Source organism: Corvus hawaiiensis, chromosome 15 (assembly GCF_020740725.1).
Source record: "Corvus hawaiiensis isolate bCorHaw1 chromosome 15, bCorHaw1.pri.cur, whole genome shotgun sequence".
Taxonomy (NCBI): domain Eukaryota; kingdom Metazoa; phylum Chordata; class Aves; order Passeriformes; family Corvidae; genus Corvus; species Corvus hawaiiensis.
The window spans coordinates 1,359,341-1,372,374 of NC_063227.1; the positions used below are offsets into that span (position 1 = coordinate 1,359,341).

A 13,034-nucleotide genomic window follows, 5' to 3' on the forward strand; every position below is an offset into this window, starting at 1 on the left:
CATTCTTCCTTCTGATGAAATTGAAAATCGGTCTAACTTGGAAGTAAGAGCTTTGCATCCCAACAGTGAACCAAGCCTGTGCAAGGAGAGGTCGGGCACGTTTCCATGAGAGCTTTAAGGCAGCTGGAGCAACAGCAGGAAGGTGTTTTGGGGATACCACTGTGCCAGGAGCAGCAAGGACAGACAGAGGTCATGGTCTCTTCATCCCCCGAAACGACCCCAACATGCCCCAAAGTGGGTCCCTACAGAACAGTTCAAGTGTGAGAGCAGCTCGTTCTGGTGGGACAAGACTGGGAGCTTCGCTTTAGGGCTGAAAAGCTGAAGGACGGAGTCGGGTGGATCCCTGCTGCGACGGTGGCACTCCAGCAGAACCGAGATATTTATGGCCTTTTTAATGTATTTGGAGGAAACTCGGCTTTCCCCAGCTTTGCCGGGACAACAGGCGCGCTGGCAGTGCGGTGACTGATTGACCCGAGCGGCCGCTCGGCAGCCGCAGCGCATCGCTCCGGGCCATTCAGCCCTTCCGGGAACCCTGGCCCGCCCTCCGGCCCTGCCGGGGCCCCGCCGCGCTCCCCCCGCGGGGCCGGGCCCGGCGCTCTCCGCCCACCCGCGGGGGCGGCCCGGGCTGCGCTTCCCGGCCCGCGGAAGTGATCCCGGGCAGGGCGAGCCGGGAGGAAGCGCAGATTTCGGACAGACGCGGTCCCCGGAGGAGGCGGCGATCCCGGGCAGAGGCGAGCCGAGAGGAAGCGGCGATCCCCGGCGAAGGCGATCCCGGGAGGCAGCAGCGGTGCCGGGCGGCCCCACCATGAAGCTCATCATCCTGGAGAATTACTCTCAGGCCAGCGAGTGGGCGGCCAAGTATATCCGCAACCGCATCGTGCAGTTCGGGCCCGGCCCCGGGCGCTTCTTCACGCTGGGGCTGCCCACAGGTGGGTGCCGGGGGGCGGGCGCGGGGCCGGGGCCGAGCGCGGGCCCTGCCCCGGCTGAGGCGGCCGCTCCCCGCAGGCAGCACCCCCCTGGGCTGCTACAGCAAACTGGTGGAGTATTACCGGAATGGGGACCTCTCCTTCAAGTACGTGAAGACCTTCAACATGGACGAGTACGTGGGTGAGTGCCGCAGCCACCTGGCCTGTCGCCTTTGTCCCTGCCCGGGAGCTGCTGGGCCCTGACCCCGGCAGAGCCTGGCGGTGCCCGAAATCCACCTGTCCAGGTAAGATGGACAACATTGCACAGAGTCACAGCATCAGTTAGGACGGAAAAGACCTCTGAGATCATCGAGTCCAACCTGTGACCCCACACCACCGTGTCAGCTAGACCGTGGCACTGAGCGCCATGTCCAGTCTTTCCTTAAACGCCTCCAGGGAATTAGCAAAGGGAATGATGGGGACAATTTGAAAACCTATGGAAAAAATTTGAAATTCTTGCATAGGTTTGAAAACGTATGGACAAAACTGGCTACTGGGTGTTGCCCAGTATTGCACACACTGTTACAGACACTGCTGTATTTTAGCTGCACTCAGGTAGTGACCAGGTAAGGAGCAGCTTATCACTGCAGGCTCAGTGTGCAGCATTAACGTCCACCTTTGCTCTGGGATTATAAAGGTCCCTTACAAGGTCCAGTGTGTTCCCTGAGTGCCCTCTGGTATCTCCTGCTGAGATAGCAGGGGACTGTTTCCTTTCTGAAGCCATGGTGAAACACTCTCCTCAGAAGAAAAAAGATCCAAAGGTGAAAAACCTACAGGCTAAATATTTGCTAATTTTGCTAATTTGCTATTTTACCCTGGTCAAGAGGGTTTTTTTCTGTGAATAATCCCAATCAAGCAGCATTAGGGAGTAAGCAATCCAGTGTGGTTTTATAGCATTCAATGGGGGAAAATATGCAATAATTGTATAATAATTATTATTTCCCAGGCTTCTACACAGTTTTTTTTAATCATTCACGTTAATATATACTGGGAGGAAGGCTGAAAAGGTGCTGACAGATGAGACAGCACACACCTGCTTTTTGAACATCTGTCGTATAGAATATGGGCACATATCTTACAGGAGCTGATTTTAATTCTGGTATTTAGGGAAATAAAAACAACTCTGAAAGCTGAGGGCATGACAAAGGACACAGAGAGCAGTGCTCTGTCACCAAAGCCACTGCAAGGGTATGGAAGTGCTTTATGTTACAGGTGATAACTGTTCCAGTTGGCCTCAGTCTGCGTGTTCTGTTACCAGGTCTCCCGAGGGATCACCCAGAAAGTTACCATTCCTTCATGTGGAATAACTTCTTCAAGCACATTGACATCTCACCAGAAAATGTCCACATCTTGGATGGAAATGCCCCTGATCTCCAGGCAGAGTGTGATGCATTTGAGGAGAAAATCAAAGCAGCAGGAGGCATCGAGCTCTTTGTTGGAGGTGAGAACCCGAGAGCAGCAGCCTCTAAACCCTGTCCCAAAGCTGTGCCTGTCCTCCCCAGCTCTCATTTATTGTCAGGATTGTTCATTTTCAGTGGATTTGCAGTGAAAGCCACCCCACAGTCCATGGCCCTGGGCACTGTGTCCTGGCAGCCTTGTCTCCCAACGTACCACTCCCAGCTTTAGGTCTTTCAGTGCAGTCAACGAATTGTTCAGGAAATGTTAGCAGGAGAACTGGGAAGGGCTGTGACTGTACAAATATGAAGTGTTATCAATTGTCAGTGCCAATAGGAAACTGCTGGGAGTAGCTTTTCCCACACAAGCTCTTCCCATCAGTTTGCCATAAGGTTCTGCCACCTACTTTGCTTTATTGTTGTCCCAGCACAATCAGGGAATTGTCTGATGCCTTCTGAGGGGGCTCTTGCTGTCGTTCCTACCAGACACAAACCTGAGCAGGAGCAGAGGAATTGCAGGGGTTTTTCTCAGCTCTGTGTTCCCAGGAGCACTGCCTGTCCTTCTCCTGGGAGAGCTGCTGGCTCTGCTCCCTCAGCTGACCCTCTGCTCATGCTGTCCCTTCCCAGGTATTGGCCCCGACGGTCACATTGCCTTCAACGAGCCGGGATCCAGTTTGGTGTCCAGGACACGAGTGAAGACCTTGGCCATGGACACCATACTGGCCAATGCCAGGTTCTTTGATGGTGACCTCTCCAAAGTGCCCACCATGGCTTTGACAGTCGGAGTAGGCACTGTCATGGATGCCAAAGAGGTGAGGAAAAAAGCAGTGGCTTCCTCCAGTCCCTCTGGAGCAGCCAAAGGTTATCCTGTTATGGAGCAGCCACATGTCTTCTAGTGTAGGGTATCCCTGCCACAGAATGCCTGATCCTCCTGTCCTCTTGCATCCTGCAACACCATGGAAAGGCTCTTGTTCCATCTCTGCTGGCACTTGTGTTTGTGTAGCCCTGCAGCAGGTGTTCCCCACAGGGAGCCAGGAAGGTTTGGGAGGGTGTCTTTGGTTAGGAATCTCACCTGGAGAGTAACTGCAGGAATCAGGTTGAGTTGATGTCACACCAGCCGGTCATGAGAACTGTGTGGGACCACTTTTACTGGAGTCTATTCCTTGGTCTACACTTGTTAAATCTCAGTGTAGAGGTGCCCAAAGGATCATTCCAGTGACCCACCAGGCTGTGATTTCATTGAGAGCCGAAACAGCCAGAGCAGCAGCACACAGAAGTGGCTGTGGGGAGGGTGACTGGGGTGTCCCCATTCTCAGCTCGGCAGGGTGTGGTTGGGCTCTCCCTGAGCCCCTGTGCCTGGCCCTGACTGCCCCTCTCTGTGTCTGGGGGTGCAGGTGATGATCCTGATCACAGGAGCCCACAAAGCCTTTGCTCTGTACAAAGCCATCGAGGACGGTGTCAACCACATGTGGACGGTGTCGGCCTTCCAGCAGCACCCCAACACCGTGTTCGTGTGCGACGAGGATGCCACGCTGGAGCTCAAAGTCAAAACAGTGAAATACTTCAAAGGTGAATGTTTGACCAGGCCAGGCAGCTGCTTTGTTAGATTTTTAGGAGCCACGAGCCGTGCTTTGCAGAGATGTTGCTGTATAATCAACTCCCAAAGGAGTTTGTTCCTTAAATACACCACAGTGGTACAAGTGTGAAGGTAAATGCTTAATGCTTGGTGTGGGGGCAAAGACACAAGGACACCAGTAATGTCTAATTCCATTAGCATCCAATGAATGAGCATTTTCCTTCATTATGTTTACTTAAATTGTCTTTTGACTCTCTCCATCAGGTTTAATGCTGGTTCACAACAAGCTCGTGGAACCCTTGTACAGCATGAAGGAGATGGGAGCAGAGAGGAGCCAGTCCAAGAAGCCATACAGTGATTAATGTGCTGAGGCAGTGCTGAACCAGCTGCTGAAAACAGCTGGGAGAAAAGGGATTTGCTGCAGAAACTGATCTCATATTTGTTCTTAAATTAGCAGAATGATCGTATGGTTCCTTCTCTCCATTAAAGAGACAGATGCCAAACACCTGCCTTAATTAACCAAAGGAGGGTGGGATCCAGTGTTCTGTGTTCCACAAACTTCTGCCACCAACTCATTCTCTGAAGGAAATGAAGAATGGAGTTTTTTGATCTGTGAGCTGACTGTAAGCATGGACTGAAGGCTGCAGAACTGAAATGTGAGGATAAATGGAAGCACAATGGTGTAGAAACAAGTGGGTGATCACTGGGGGGTGTATTCCTTGCAATTAGGACAAGTACCTCGTGTTACTCCTTCTCCATGAAACACACTAGAATCCTGGAAAATAGGATTGTCCAGCTGGAGAAGGGAAAGCTCAGAGCAGCACCCACAGCACAAAAGGTCAGCAAGAAGATGGAACCAGGGGAAGATGAGAACAGACAGTGGGGCCTGAGTGGAGACATGATGCTCACACTGGAGAGGATAAAACCCCACTGTGGGAACAGCCAAGCAGTGGGACAGGATCCCCAGGGCTGTGCAGGCTCTGTCCTTAGGAGGTTGCCAAGACCCGACTGGATAAAGCCCTGGCTGAGCCCTCCTTTGAGCCACATGTTGGACTTGAGACCCCTCAGCAGCAGAGGCTCCAGCAGCATCCCCCACACGGGGTCCATGGTGCAGCTCAGGCACCTGAGGATGTCACTGCTGTCACACACAAAGCCCTTGTTCATGTTCAGGCCCAGGCATGACTTGCTCTGCCTGGTGCTCTCCCCACTGAAAAATTTTCCATTTCTCTGAGGAAATGTCAAACCAGCCCCAAAGGAAACACTCTGTTCCTACTGGCTTCAGCTTCTGTTCAATTACAGACACCCCACACAGGTGGACAACAGCCAAGACCCCACCAATTCTGAAATGGGATTCCTGGGATTTCTATCCAATGAGGATATGAGTGGCAAGAAAACTGGGCAACATTTCTTTTCTTCATACAGAAATTTTGTAAACGGTTGATCTGTAATGTAACTTTCTACACTAAATGTCTTTACTTTTTTTAAACGGTGACATTGACTCTATCTGGTGCTCAGTCTCACTGTGCCCATGGTACCAAAGCTGTCCTGGAGGCAGTTTGGTGGGAAGAGCTCCTGCTGCTCCCCCCTTCTTTGCCCAGTGTTTGCTGGCAAGTTTTTCTCTGAGGGAAGAGCAGGGCCCTCAGGGTGGGAGGGCACTTTGCATCCACAGAAATCCCAGGAGCAGAACACATCCCGTGCCAGCTCCAGGTGGGAGCTCTGGGCTGTCCCATTCCCAGGAGCACCTGGACACGCCTGTGCTGCCAAATCTGTGCCAGAAGGAAGACAAACAGGGACACAGCTGTGTTTACCATCTTAAAGTGAATTTAGTGCATGTGAAAGGTGCAGGAAGTACAACTCAAACCATACACAATGTACATTTTTCCTACACACTGACCTAGAGCTTAAACTGAGGTGAGATTTGCTCTTCCTTTCATCTTTTTAATCTTTGCCAGTTCCAACAGGGCAGACTCCTCCTCTGCAGAAGGAGCTGAAGCACCACTCATTTTGGCCATGTATCCCAGGATAAATTTATTAACTGTCAGTCAGAACTGAGTGAGCTGTGATCACCCTGAGTTCCTGAGGAGTCTCAGCTCCAGAGTTTTCCATCCAGGCCCTTCTGCTTTTGAACACAGCACATGCAGCTTTAGTTTCCAAATAAACTTTTAGACTGTTCTGCAAATGGAAGAACTTGTAAAAAATTAGTGGTTCCTTCCAGTAATCACCTTCATATTCACAAAACCACTTGCTGAGATTTTAGGGGAAACAATTTGGTTTCTGGAATAACTTGAAGTGCAAAACCAGTGGAAATAAAGGATCTAGTCCAGAAGCAAAAGTATCAATACTCAAATTTTGTATATGAAGAGTTAGTAAAAAATAAATTACTTCATCATCTGAGAACACAAGGTAATTGTCAGTATCTTGAAGAATTCAAGTTCATCTCTTCTTGATACTTTTTACCCTCTCACTGGTCACATATTCAGCTCACTGCCTTGGCACTCATCCCTGCCAAAACAAGGACAGGCAACGTGAGGGAATCCAACAGCAACACTGGGAGTCACCAACCTCACAGAAATCCCTGGAAATGGCTGTTGGTCATTTTCTGCCCAAGCCCTCAGGGATGCAAAGGCTCAGGCACAGCAGCCAGCAAGAAGGGTTGGGGATAATCAGCTTTAATGTCATTACAAAGTACCAGTGACAGAGCCAGGAGCTGCTTTGCAGAGATGCACATCAGGAAATTCAGAAAAGCAACAAACTTTGTTGCTGAACACAAACGAAATTTTCTGTATTGCATCAGAAAACTCCCCCCATCCGAGCAGCTCCAGAGGGAGCACTACAGCTCCACCAAACCACCCCAAACCCACAAGATTCATGATCCAAGGGGATCCAAGGGTCTGCAAGGGTCAGTCTCCCTAAAGGAAACCCCCAAATACTTCCAGGACTTGAGGCTTCAGTTTTGTCTGTTGGCTTTTAAAAAAGTGTGTATTTTTCCAATGGTTTTCCAATTTCTGACTTCTTAACTAATGAACATGTTTGTTTGGGTATTCCATGATGCTCCTGATCCCAGGATAGGGAAAAGTCTCCTTTGGTTTTGGCAGCAGGCTCTGAGGTGTGAGTGTCCTGCAGTGCAGGGCAGTTACCACTCTTGTATCACACAATGGAAGTGAAAAGCAAACAAAGGACACAAAAAGCATCTGTCTCTGGCTTGTTCACCTTTTGCTGCTGGAGGAAGCTACTGATCATCATCTTCCACTTCCCAGAACTCCCCATCATCGATGTGCATGGCTTGAAACAATCTGCAAGACAGAAAATCAGTGACACCAGGGCATAAAAAAGTCCAATATGTTAAAAAAGTATCACTCTAAATGCAACAACAGCACAAAAGCAGCAAGTTCCCCTGGTTTTTCCAGGATCACAAACCAATCCGTGCCCTGTGGAATACACAAGGCTGAGAGGCTGCCATTGCCACCCTCCTGTGACCTGCCTGTCACCTGTCTCACAGCAGCACCTCTGTCCCTTGGCTCTTCCCCAAGGGAATGTGAGGCAAATCTGCAGCTCCTTAAAGCAGCTCTTCCCCAAACCCTCGAGCTGTACCTGAGTATTGGCAGGGAAACATTTCCCTGCAGGCTGTGGCAGCACAGGAAAGGTGGGGTCATGACCTGACCAAAAAAATCAGGAATAGGCTCAGAAGACTCCTCCAGAATTTTAAAACCAAAGTTCTTAAAAAGGAAAACCATATCCTGAATCACACCCAATTTTTACTCTTTAGTGCAAATGTTTGAGAGGAGAAACTGTTTTAAACTGTAGCTACAAATTTCAGGTAAAAATCTGGGAGAGACTGTAAGGAAAAGTAGGAAATAGGTGTCCCAGCAGTGGAGGAGGTCCCTGAAGCACCGACCTGTTGAAGCAGGGGGAGGAGGGGTCGTTGAAGTGCCTGTAGGGGTTGGCCCGGGACAGGGAGCCCATGCAGAGCCAGCAGAAGTACTGCATGCACCCTGTGCAGGTCATCTTGTTACAGCCGTCCAGTTTCTGGGGGAAAAACCAAGAAATGGTGAGAACAGAACCCTACTGTGGCAGGCTTCAGCCCCTCTCTGCCAACAGCCCTCAGAACCACAGCAGTCAGTGAACACATCCCCCCCAGCTCCATCACACTGATCCCAGCACTTTTGGAAATTGGTTAGAATACCAAAAGTACTGGAAATTAGGACTTTTCTGAAGCTGGATTTATTTCCTGGCTCTAATGGGAACCAGCAGTAGCCTGAAACACCGGGAAAACAAAAGGATTTCTAGAGATCCACAGTCAGCCTGGATCTGTTTAGTGTGGGAGCCTGATCACCAGTCACTGTTTATACTCCAGTCCCTGGGATCCAAACACATCACCTCCTTTTCCATGTCCCACAGACAGAAATGGAAAGTTCTTTTAGTATTTCCTAGAGACTTCCCCTCCCTGGTGAACCTGGAGGCTCCAACCCACCCAGAACTGCCTCCATGGGGGTTATTTTCTGTTCCATGGTTCCCCAGCCTTTCCCTCCACACTCACCTCGATGTGGGTCCCACAGCAAGGACAAGACTTGGAGTTCTTTTCCAGCCATTCCTTACTCTCCATCTCCTCCAGGGCTTTCTGAATCACTCTCTTGCCATAGCGTTGTTCCAAAAATCTTTTAGTTGTCTCATCTGCTTCTAAATACTCATTTCTCAAATCCATTAGTTTCTCTGGGGGGCAAAATCCAACCAAACCAGACAACTTTGGTAAGATATTAGATATAGAAGTCCAGCTAATTGCAGCAAAAAGACTCTCAAAGAAAACTAACATTAATTAAAAAGCAAGAAAACTATTAAAATACATTAAGATGATAATATTAAAACCACTCTTCCCCAAAATTCAGCAGTTTTACACTGCTTTGTTATAAAAAAGATCTGTTGATGGAATTGGATCAATGTAAAATAAACTAAAAATGGGAGTATTTTTTCTGACTGTATATTTAATGAAATTCTGTCACAAGATTTTGAGGCCAGATAGAGAGAAGCCTCCACCTGATTCCAGTATCAACTGACAATACAGAGTGAGAATATAAAGTAATTATCCCCCTGCTACAGCCTCTCAGCATTTGACAATCAGCAGTTTAGGCAGCTCCTGAGCTGAGGAGTGTCACCAAAGGAATATTTAGTTGCCAGAAACGGCCCTCCTCCAAATGAATGTTCCTTTCAGAAAGCTCAGGGTGAGGAGCTCCCTTGCTCAACTCTGGGCTTTGCCACCCAAGACTGAGCTGTGCCGGGGTGTGACCGTGGAGCCCAGGGAGGGGACTCACCTGCAGTGACCTTGCAGGGGGACACCCCGTGATAAGTCATCTTGCAGAGGGTGCAGAAGGCGTAGTTGCAGCAGGAGCAGATGCCCATGGTGCAGCCGGGCTCCTGCATCACGGGGGTCTGGCAGCCGGGCCGCGGGCAATAAACCACGTCAGCCATCAGGTCCAGGCTGGACTGCAGCAGCAGGCGGTCATAGCGGGCAAACAGCTCCTCCCCAACCAGCTCCTTCACCTGCAAACACAGCCACGTGCAGGGAAGAAATCCTTTACCCAGAGGCAGAGGCCCCGACACAGGGTGCCCACAGAAGCTGGGGCTGCCTCTGGATCCCTGGCAGTGTCCCAGACCAGGCTGGACATTGGGGCTTGGAGCAGCCTGGGACAGTGGAAGGTGTCCCTGCCCATGGCAGAGGGTGGAATAGATGAGCTTTAAGGTCCCTTCCAGCCCAAAGCAGTCTGGGATTCTCTGATTCCTTGCATCTGTAATTCTGAGCCTGCTGCAGCAAAAACCAGCAAGTCAGTGAAAAGGTACCCACAGCTGGGATGAATCCACTCCGGATTCTCCAACAGCTCACAGGGGGTCAGGATCTGCTCCCAGGAAACAGGGACACGACAGGAGGAAATGGCCTCAAGCAGGGCCAGGGGAGGCTCAGGTTGGACACCAGCAGGAATTTCCCCATGGAAAGGGTGCTCAGGCCTTGGCAGGGGCTGCCCGGGGAGGTTTGGAGTGCCCATCCCTGGAGGTGCCCAAGTGCCCAACACTTCACTACATGGTTTACTGGCATGGTGGGACTGGGTCAAAGGCTGGACTTGGTGATCTTGGAGATCTTTTCCAACCTAAATGACTCTGTGACTGCCAGTGCCCACCCTGCAGAGCCACAGCCTGGCTCTGGAATCGGGGTAGGTTACGGAGCTCCACAGCCCCTGTGCACGGGAATTACCTGGCCTGGAGTGGCGACAGAAGAACACTTGGGCTCGGGGCAGTTGAGGCAGTGCACCTGGCCATCCCTGATCTGGATTTCAAAGTAGTCCTTCAGGCAGGCTTTGCAGTACACGTGGCTGCACTCGGTGAAGTGCATGCACTCACTGCCCAGCTTCTCACAGAAGCAGATACTGCACGAGTACATCTTACTGTTAAAGCACTTTCTCCTCTGGGCCTGGTCGAAGTCCAAGATCTCCCTGATCAGACTGGACAAGGACTCCACATCCTGCACAGCCCTGGCATCCATGATTTCCTCCTCAGCTGTGGCAGAGCCTGTGGCACCCCCACAGTCCTTCCCAGCCTCGAGGGGCCCCACTGGTGTCCGGCTCTGCCCCTTCCCCTGAGGGCACATTTTCAGCTCATATGGCGATGAAATATTCAGGTAATTCAGTGTTTCTTCCTTCAGAAACTGCATCCAGGCAAACAGGACCACACAGCCTCGGTTCTCTTCCCACACATTGTCCAAGTGTTTGCAAAGAGCACTGAGCTGGGAAAGAAGAAAGAATTCCTGATTTTGGTAAGTTTGGGTAACTCCTAACTGGGCTCCTCCCCTCCCACAATCCTTAGTGCAAACTTTGATTTCAAATTCAGCAGTTTTTATCCATAAAATGCACATAAAGTAGTTCTCACAGATGCAAGTTTTCCTTCCTCAGAATAGTGACCAAGAGGCAAACGAAGAACCAACCAAGGAGCAACCTCATTGGTTTTTTTTAATTTGCTTAACTGTTAATTATTAATTTACTCAGCTGTCAAAACGTTAAAAATCTTCTGCAAACCTGGGCCTGGGAGAGCCATTTCCCACTGAGGGTGAAGACAGGTGGGGAGGTCGATGGGTAGTCAGGTGGGAGCTCGAAATTCAGCACGAGGGGAGGCAGGAAGCAGACGGAATACTCGAACCTGCTGCTCTGGAGGCTCTCTGTGGAACTGCCTGAGCCAGGGCCCACCGAGGCAGTTGGAGAAATAACAGGAAAATGAAAACTAACAAACAGCTGCTGTTTCTGACAGCACTCAATGTCTGTTAACTTGATACATTTCTGGGGTTAAAATTATTCGTTCAACCCTAAATAACAAAACTCTCAGCGCAGTAAAATGTCACGGGGTTGGAGCTCTGTGATTAAAGCAGTTAAACAGCAGCACTGTGAAATGTCACATCCTGCACAAACCAGAAGCCTGGAAACACATATCCTCAGGGGAATAAAAACCCAATAAATGAACTTAATTGTTCTGAAGAAGTGCTGTTACTCATCTGTGATTTTGAAGTTTACTAAGGAAGTTCTGTGTATGAGGATTAAACTGCTCAAACACAATCCCCAACAAGCACAGCACAAGGTGAGCCACAGCTTTGTCCAGTCACTGTTCCCTCAGGTCACACCTGAGCTTGGTAAAGCCTCTCTTGGGACAACACAAAACACCTCAACTCACCCCTCACAAAAATTTTGAAGTCTTGAGGCAACTCCAAACAAATTCTTGTTTCTCCTCCTTGGGCAGACTCTGCTCTCTTGAACTCATCCTCATCGTAGATGCTGGCCAGAGCCAGCAGCTCATCCTCCTGAGCCTCCTTGTCCTCTGAAGACATTTAACTTTTCTGTGGAGTTACCACCACTCTGCAACATCAACCAAGTTAATGCATCCAATTCAAATTATCAATTTGAGGCACCTATTTTATAGCATAGTAAGCTTTAGAAAAACCCAAGTAATCAATCTAAAACAATGAGAAATATAATTAAGGTCTTTTACAGGTTGAAAAAAATATTGGTAGCTTTATAAAATTAAAAAAAAAGAAAAAGAAACCAACAGAATAAAGAAAGCAAACTATGTGTTAGTAGGTAAAGACAGCTGTAAGTGAGGAAATAATGAAATATGGAGATGACACAAGTCACACAGGGACATTTCATTGATGTTTGAAAGAAAACAGCCCCCCAAAATACGTGAGAAATGAATTAGTAACAGTAGCTCTTGTCCAGTGTTCCAATGCAAACAGGGAAACAGTCCCATTTGTAATTGAAAATATCAGAAAAAGGTTCAAATCCTGCACAGGCATCTTGTAGATGCGCTCGTGGAGCATCTCAGCTCTACATTTAGGGAAATAAATCCAGTCTGATGAGTTACCTTTCGAGTCAGAGCAGCGCAGAGGCAGAGCCGAGGAGCCGCTCTCTGACCATCCCTGCAGGGCCGCAGTCTTCTCCTCCCTCAAGGCACGGGCACGGCGCTGCCGAGGGGAAACAGCCGCGGCGCTGGCACCGGCCCGGGGCTGCTGCGGACAAACAACACCACCACCACCGCCACAGGCTCGCGGTTAAAGTCCCCTCAGCGCTCCGTGCCCGACTGCTCGCTCACGGCTTGGGGCTCGTTTCCAGCCGCCGGAGCAGGGACCGAGCTGCGGGGCCGGGCTGGGCCGGGGTCCCCGCGGCGATGGGTCCGGAACGACCCCCGGGCTGCAGGCCCAGCCCCGCCGTTGTTATGGCGGCTCCGGCCGCTGCCCTCGCTGTGCCCCGGCCCGGCGGCCCCGGGCAGAGAGCCCGGCCCGGCCTCACCCGCTCCTCACCCGCTCCTCACCGGGGCAGCCGCGGCCGGGCCGAGCGGGCCGGGAACAGCGAGGGGGGCCGGCGCTGCCCCTCGCAGAGCGGCGGCGGGGAGGGACGGGGAGGGACGGGAAGGGAAGGGACGGGAAGCGCTGGCGGGCGGAGGAGGCGCCGGCCCGGCCCCGCAGCTCCCCCGGCGGCCGGGAGGGCCGGGCCGGGCCAGCCCGGGCTGCTCAGGGCCCGCCTCCAGCAGCGGTGCTCGGGCACTGAACGAGCACCCCAGGGAAGGGGCACG

General features: G+C 50.9%; 2 protein-coding genes across 5 annotated transcripts; one reads left to right on the top strand and one right to left on the bottom strand.

Annotated features, from left to right (window-relative positions):
* Positions 1-621: 621 nt before the first annotated feature.
* Positions 622-5,427, top strand: GNPDA1 (glucosamine-6-phosphate deaminase 1). The gene is made up of 6 exons (XM_048319408.1): positions 622-929; positions 1,006-1,107; positions 2,224-2,406; positions 2,987-3,171; positions 3,754-3,928; positions 4,200-5,427. The coding sequence occupies exons 1-6, from the start codon at positions 806-808 to the stop codon at positions 4,295-4,297; spliced, it is 867 nt and encodes a 288-aa protein (XP_048175365.1). The 5' UTR covers positions 622-805; the 3' UTR covers positions 4,298-5,427.
* A 307-nt stretch (positions 5,428-5,734) lies between these two features.
* Positions 5,735-12,858, bottom strand: RNF14 (ring finger protein 14). Of its 4 annotated transcripts, none has more exons than XM_048319406.1 (9): positions 12,327-12,725; positions 11,640-11,821; positions 10,994-11,145; positions 10,177-10,704; positions 9,242-9,470; positions 8,473-8,645; positions 7,831-7,961; positions 7,146-7,228; positions 5,735-6,437 (listed from the first exon to the last, which is right to left on the bottom strand). In XM_048319406.1, exons 2-8 carry the CDS (start codon positions 11,791-11,793, stop codon positions 7,165-7,167), a joined length of 1,431 nt encoding a protein of 476 aa, XP_048175363.1. In that variant the 5' UTR covers positions 11,794-11,821; positions 12,327-12,725; the 3' UTR covers positions 5,735-6,437; positions 7,146-7,164. The 4 variants fall into 4 exon arrangements, with proteins under 4 accessions (XP_048175363.1, XP_048175362.1, XP_048175361.1 ...); XM_048319405.1 differs by adding an exon at positions 12,774-12,858 and having other exon boundaries at positions 5,951-7,228; positions 12,327-12,471; XM_048319404.1 differs by having other exon boundaries at positions 5,951-7,228.
* Between the last annotated feature and the right edge of the window lie 176 nt (positions 12,859-13,034).

Excerpts from the sequence above, each read along its gene's own strand:
- GNPDA1 (XM_048319408.1), top strand. The coding sequence starts at position 806 with ATGAAGCTCATCATCCTGGAGAATTACTCTCAGGCCAGCGAGTGGGCG. Across the intron at positions 1,108-2,223 it reads CAACATGGACGAGTACGTGG|GTCTCCCGAGGGATCACCCA; the intron begins GTGAGTGCCGCA and ends TTCTGTTACCAG. Across the intron at positions 3,172-3,753 it reads CTGTCATGGATGCCAAAGAG|GTGATGATCCTGATCACAGG; the intron begins GTGAGGAAAAAA and ends CTGGGGGTGCAG.
- RNF14 (XM_048319406.1), bottom strand. The coding sequence starts at position 11,793 with ATGTCTTCAGAGGACAAGGAGGCTCAGGAGGATGAGCTGCTGGCTCTG. Across the intron at positions 11,146-11,639 it reads CTTCAAAATTTTTGTGAGGG|GCAGTTCCACAGAGAGCCTC; the intron begins GTGAGTTGAGGT and ends GCCCTGGCTCAG. Across the intron at positions 10,705-10,993 it reads AATGGCTCTCCCAGGCCCAG|CTCAGTGCTCTTTGCAAACA; the intron begins GTTTGCAGAAGA and ends CTTCTTTCCCAG.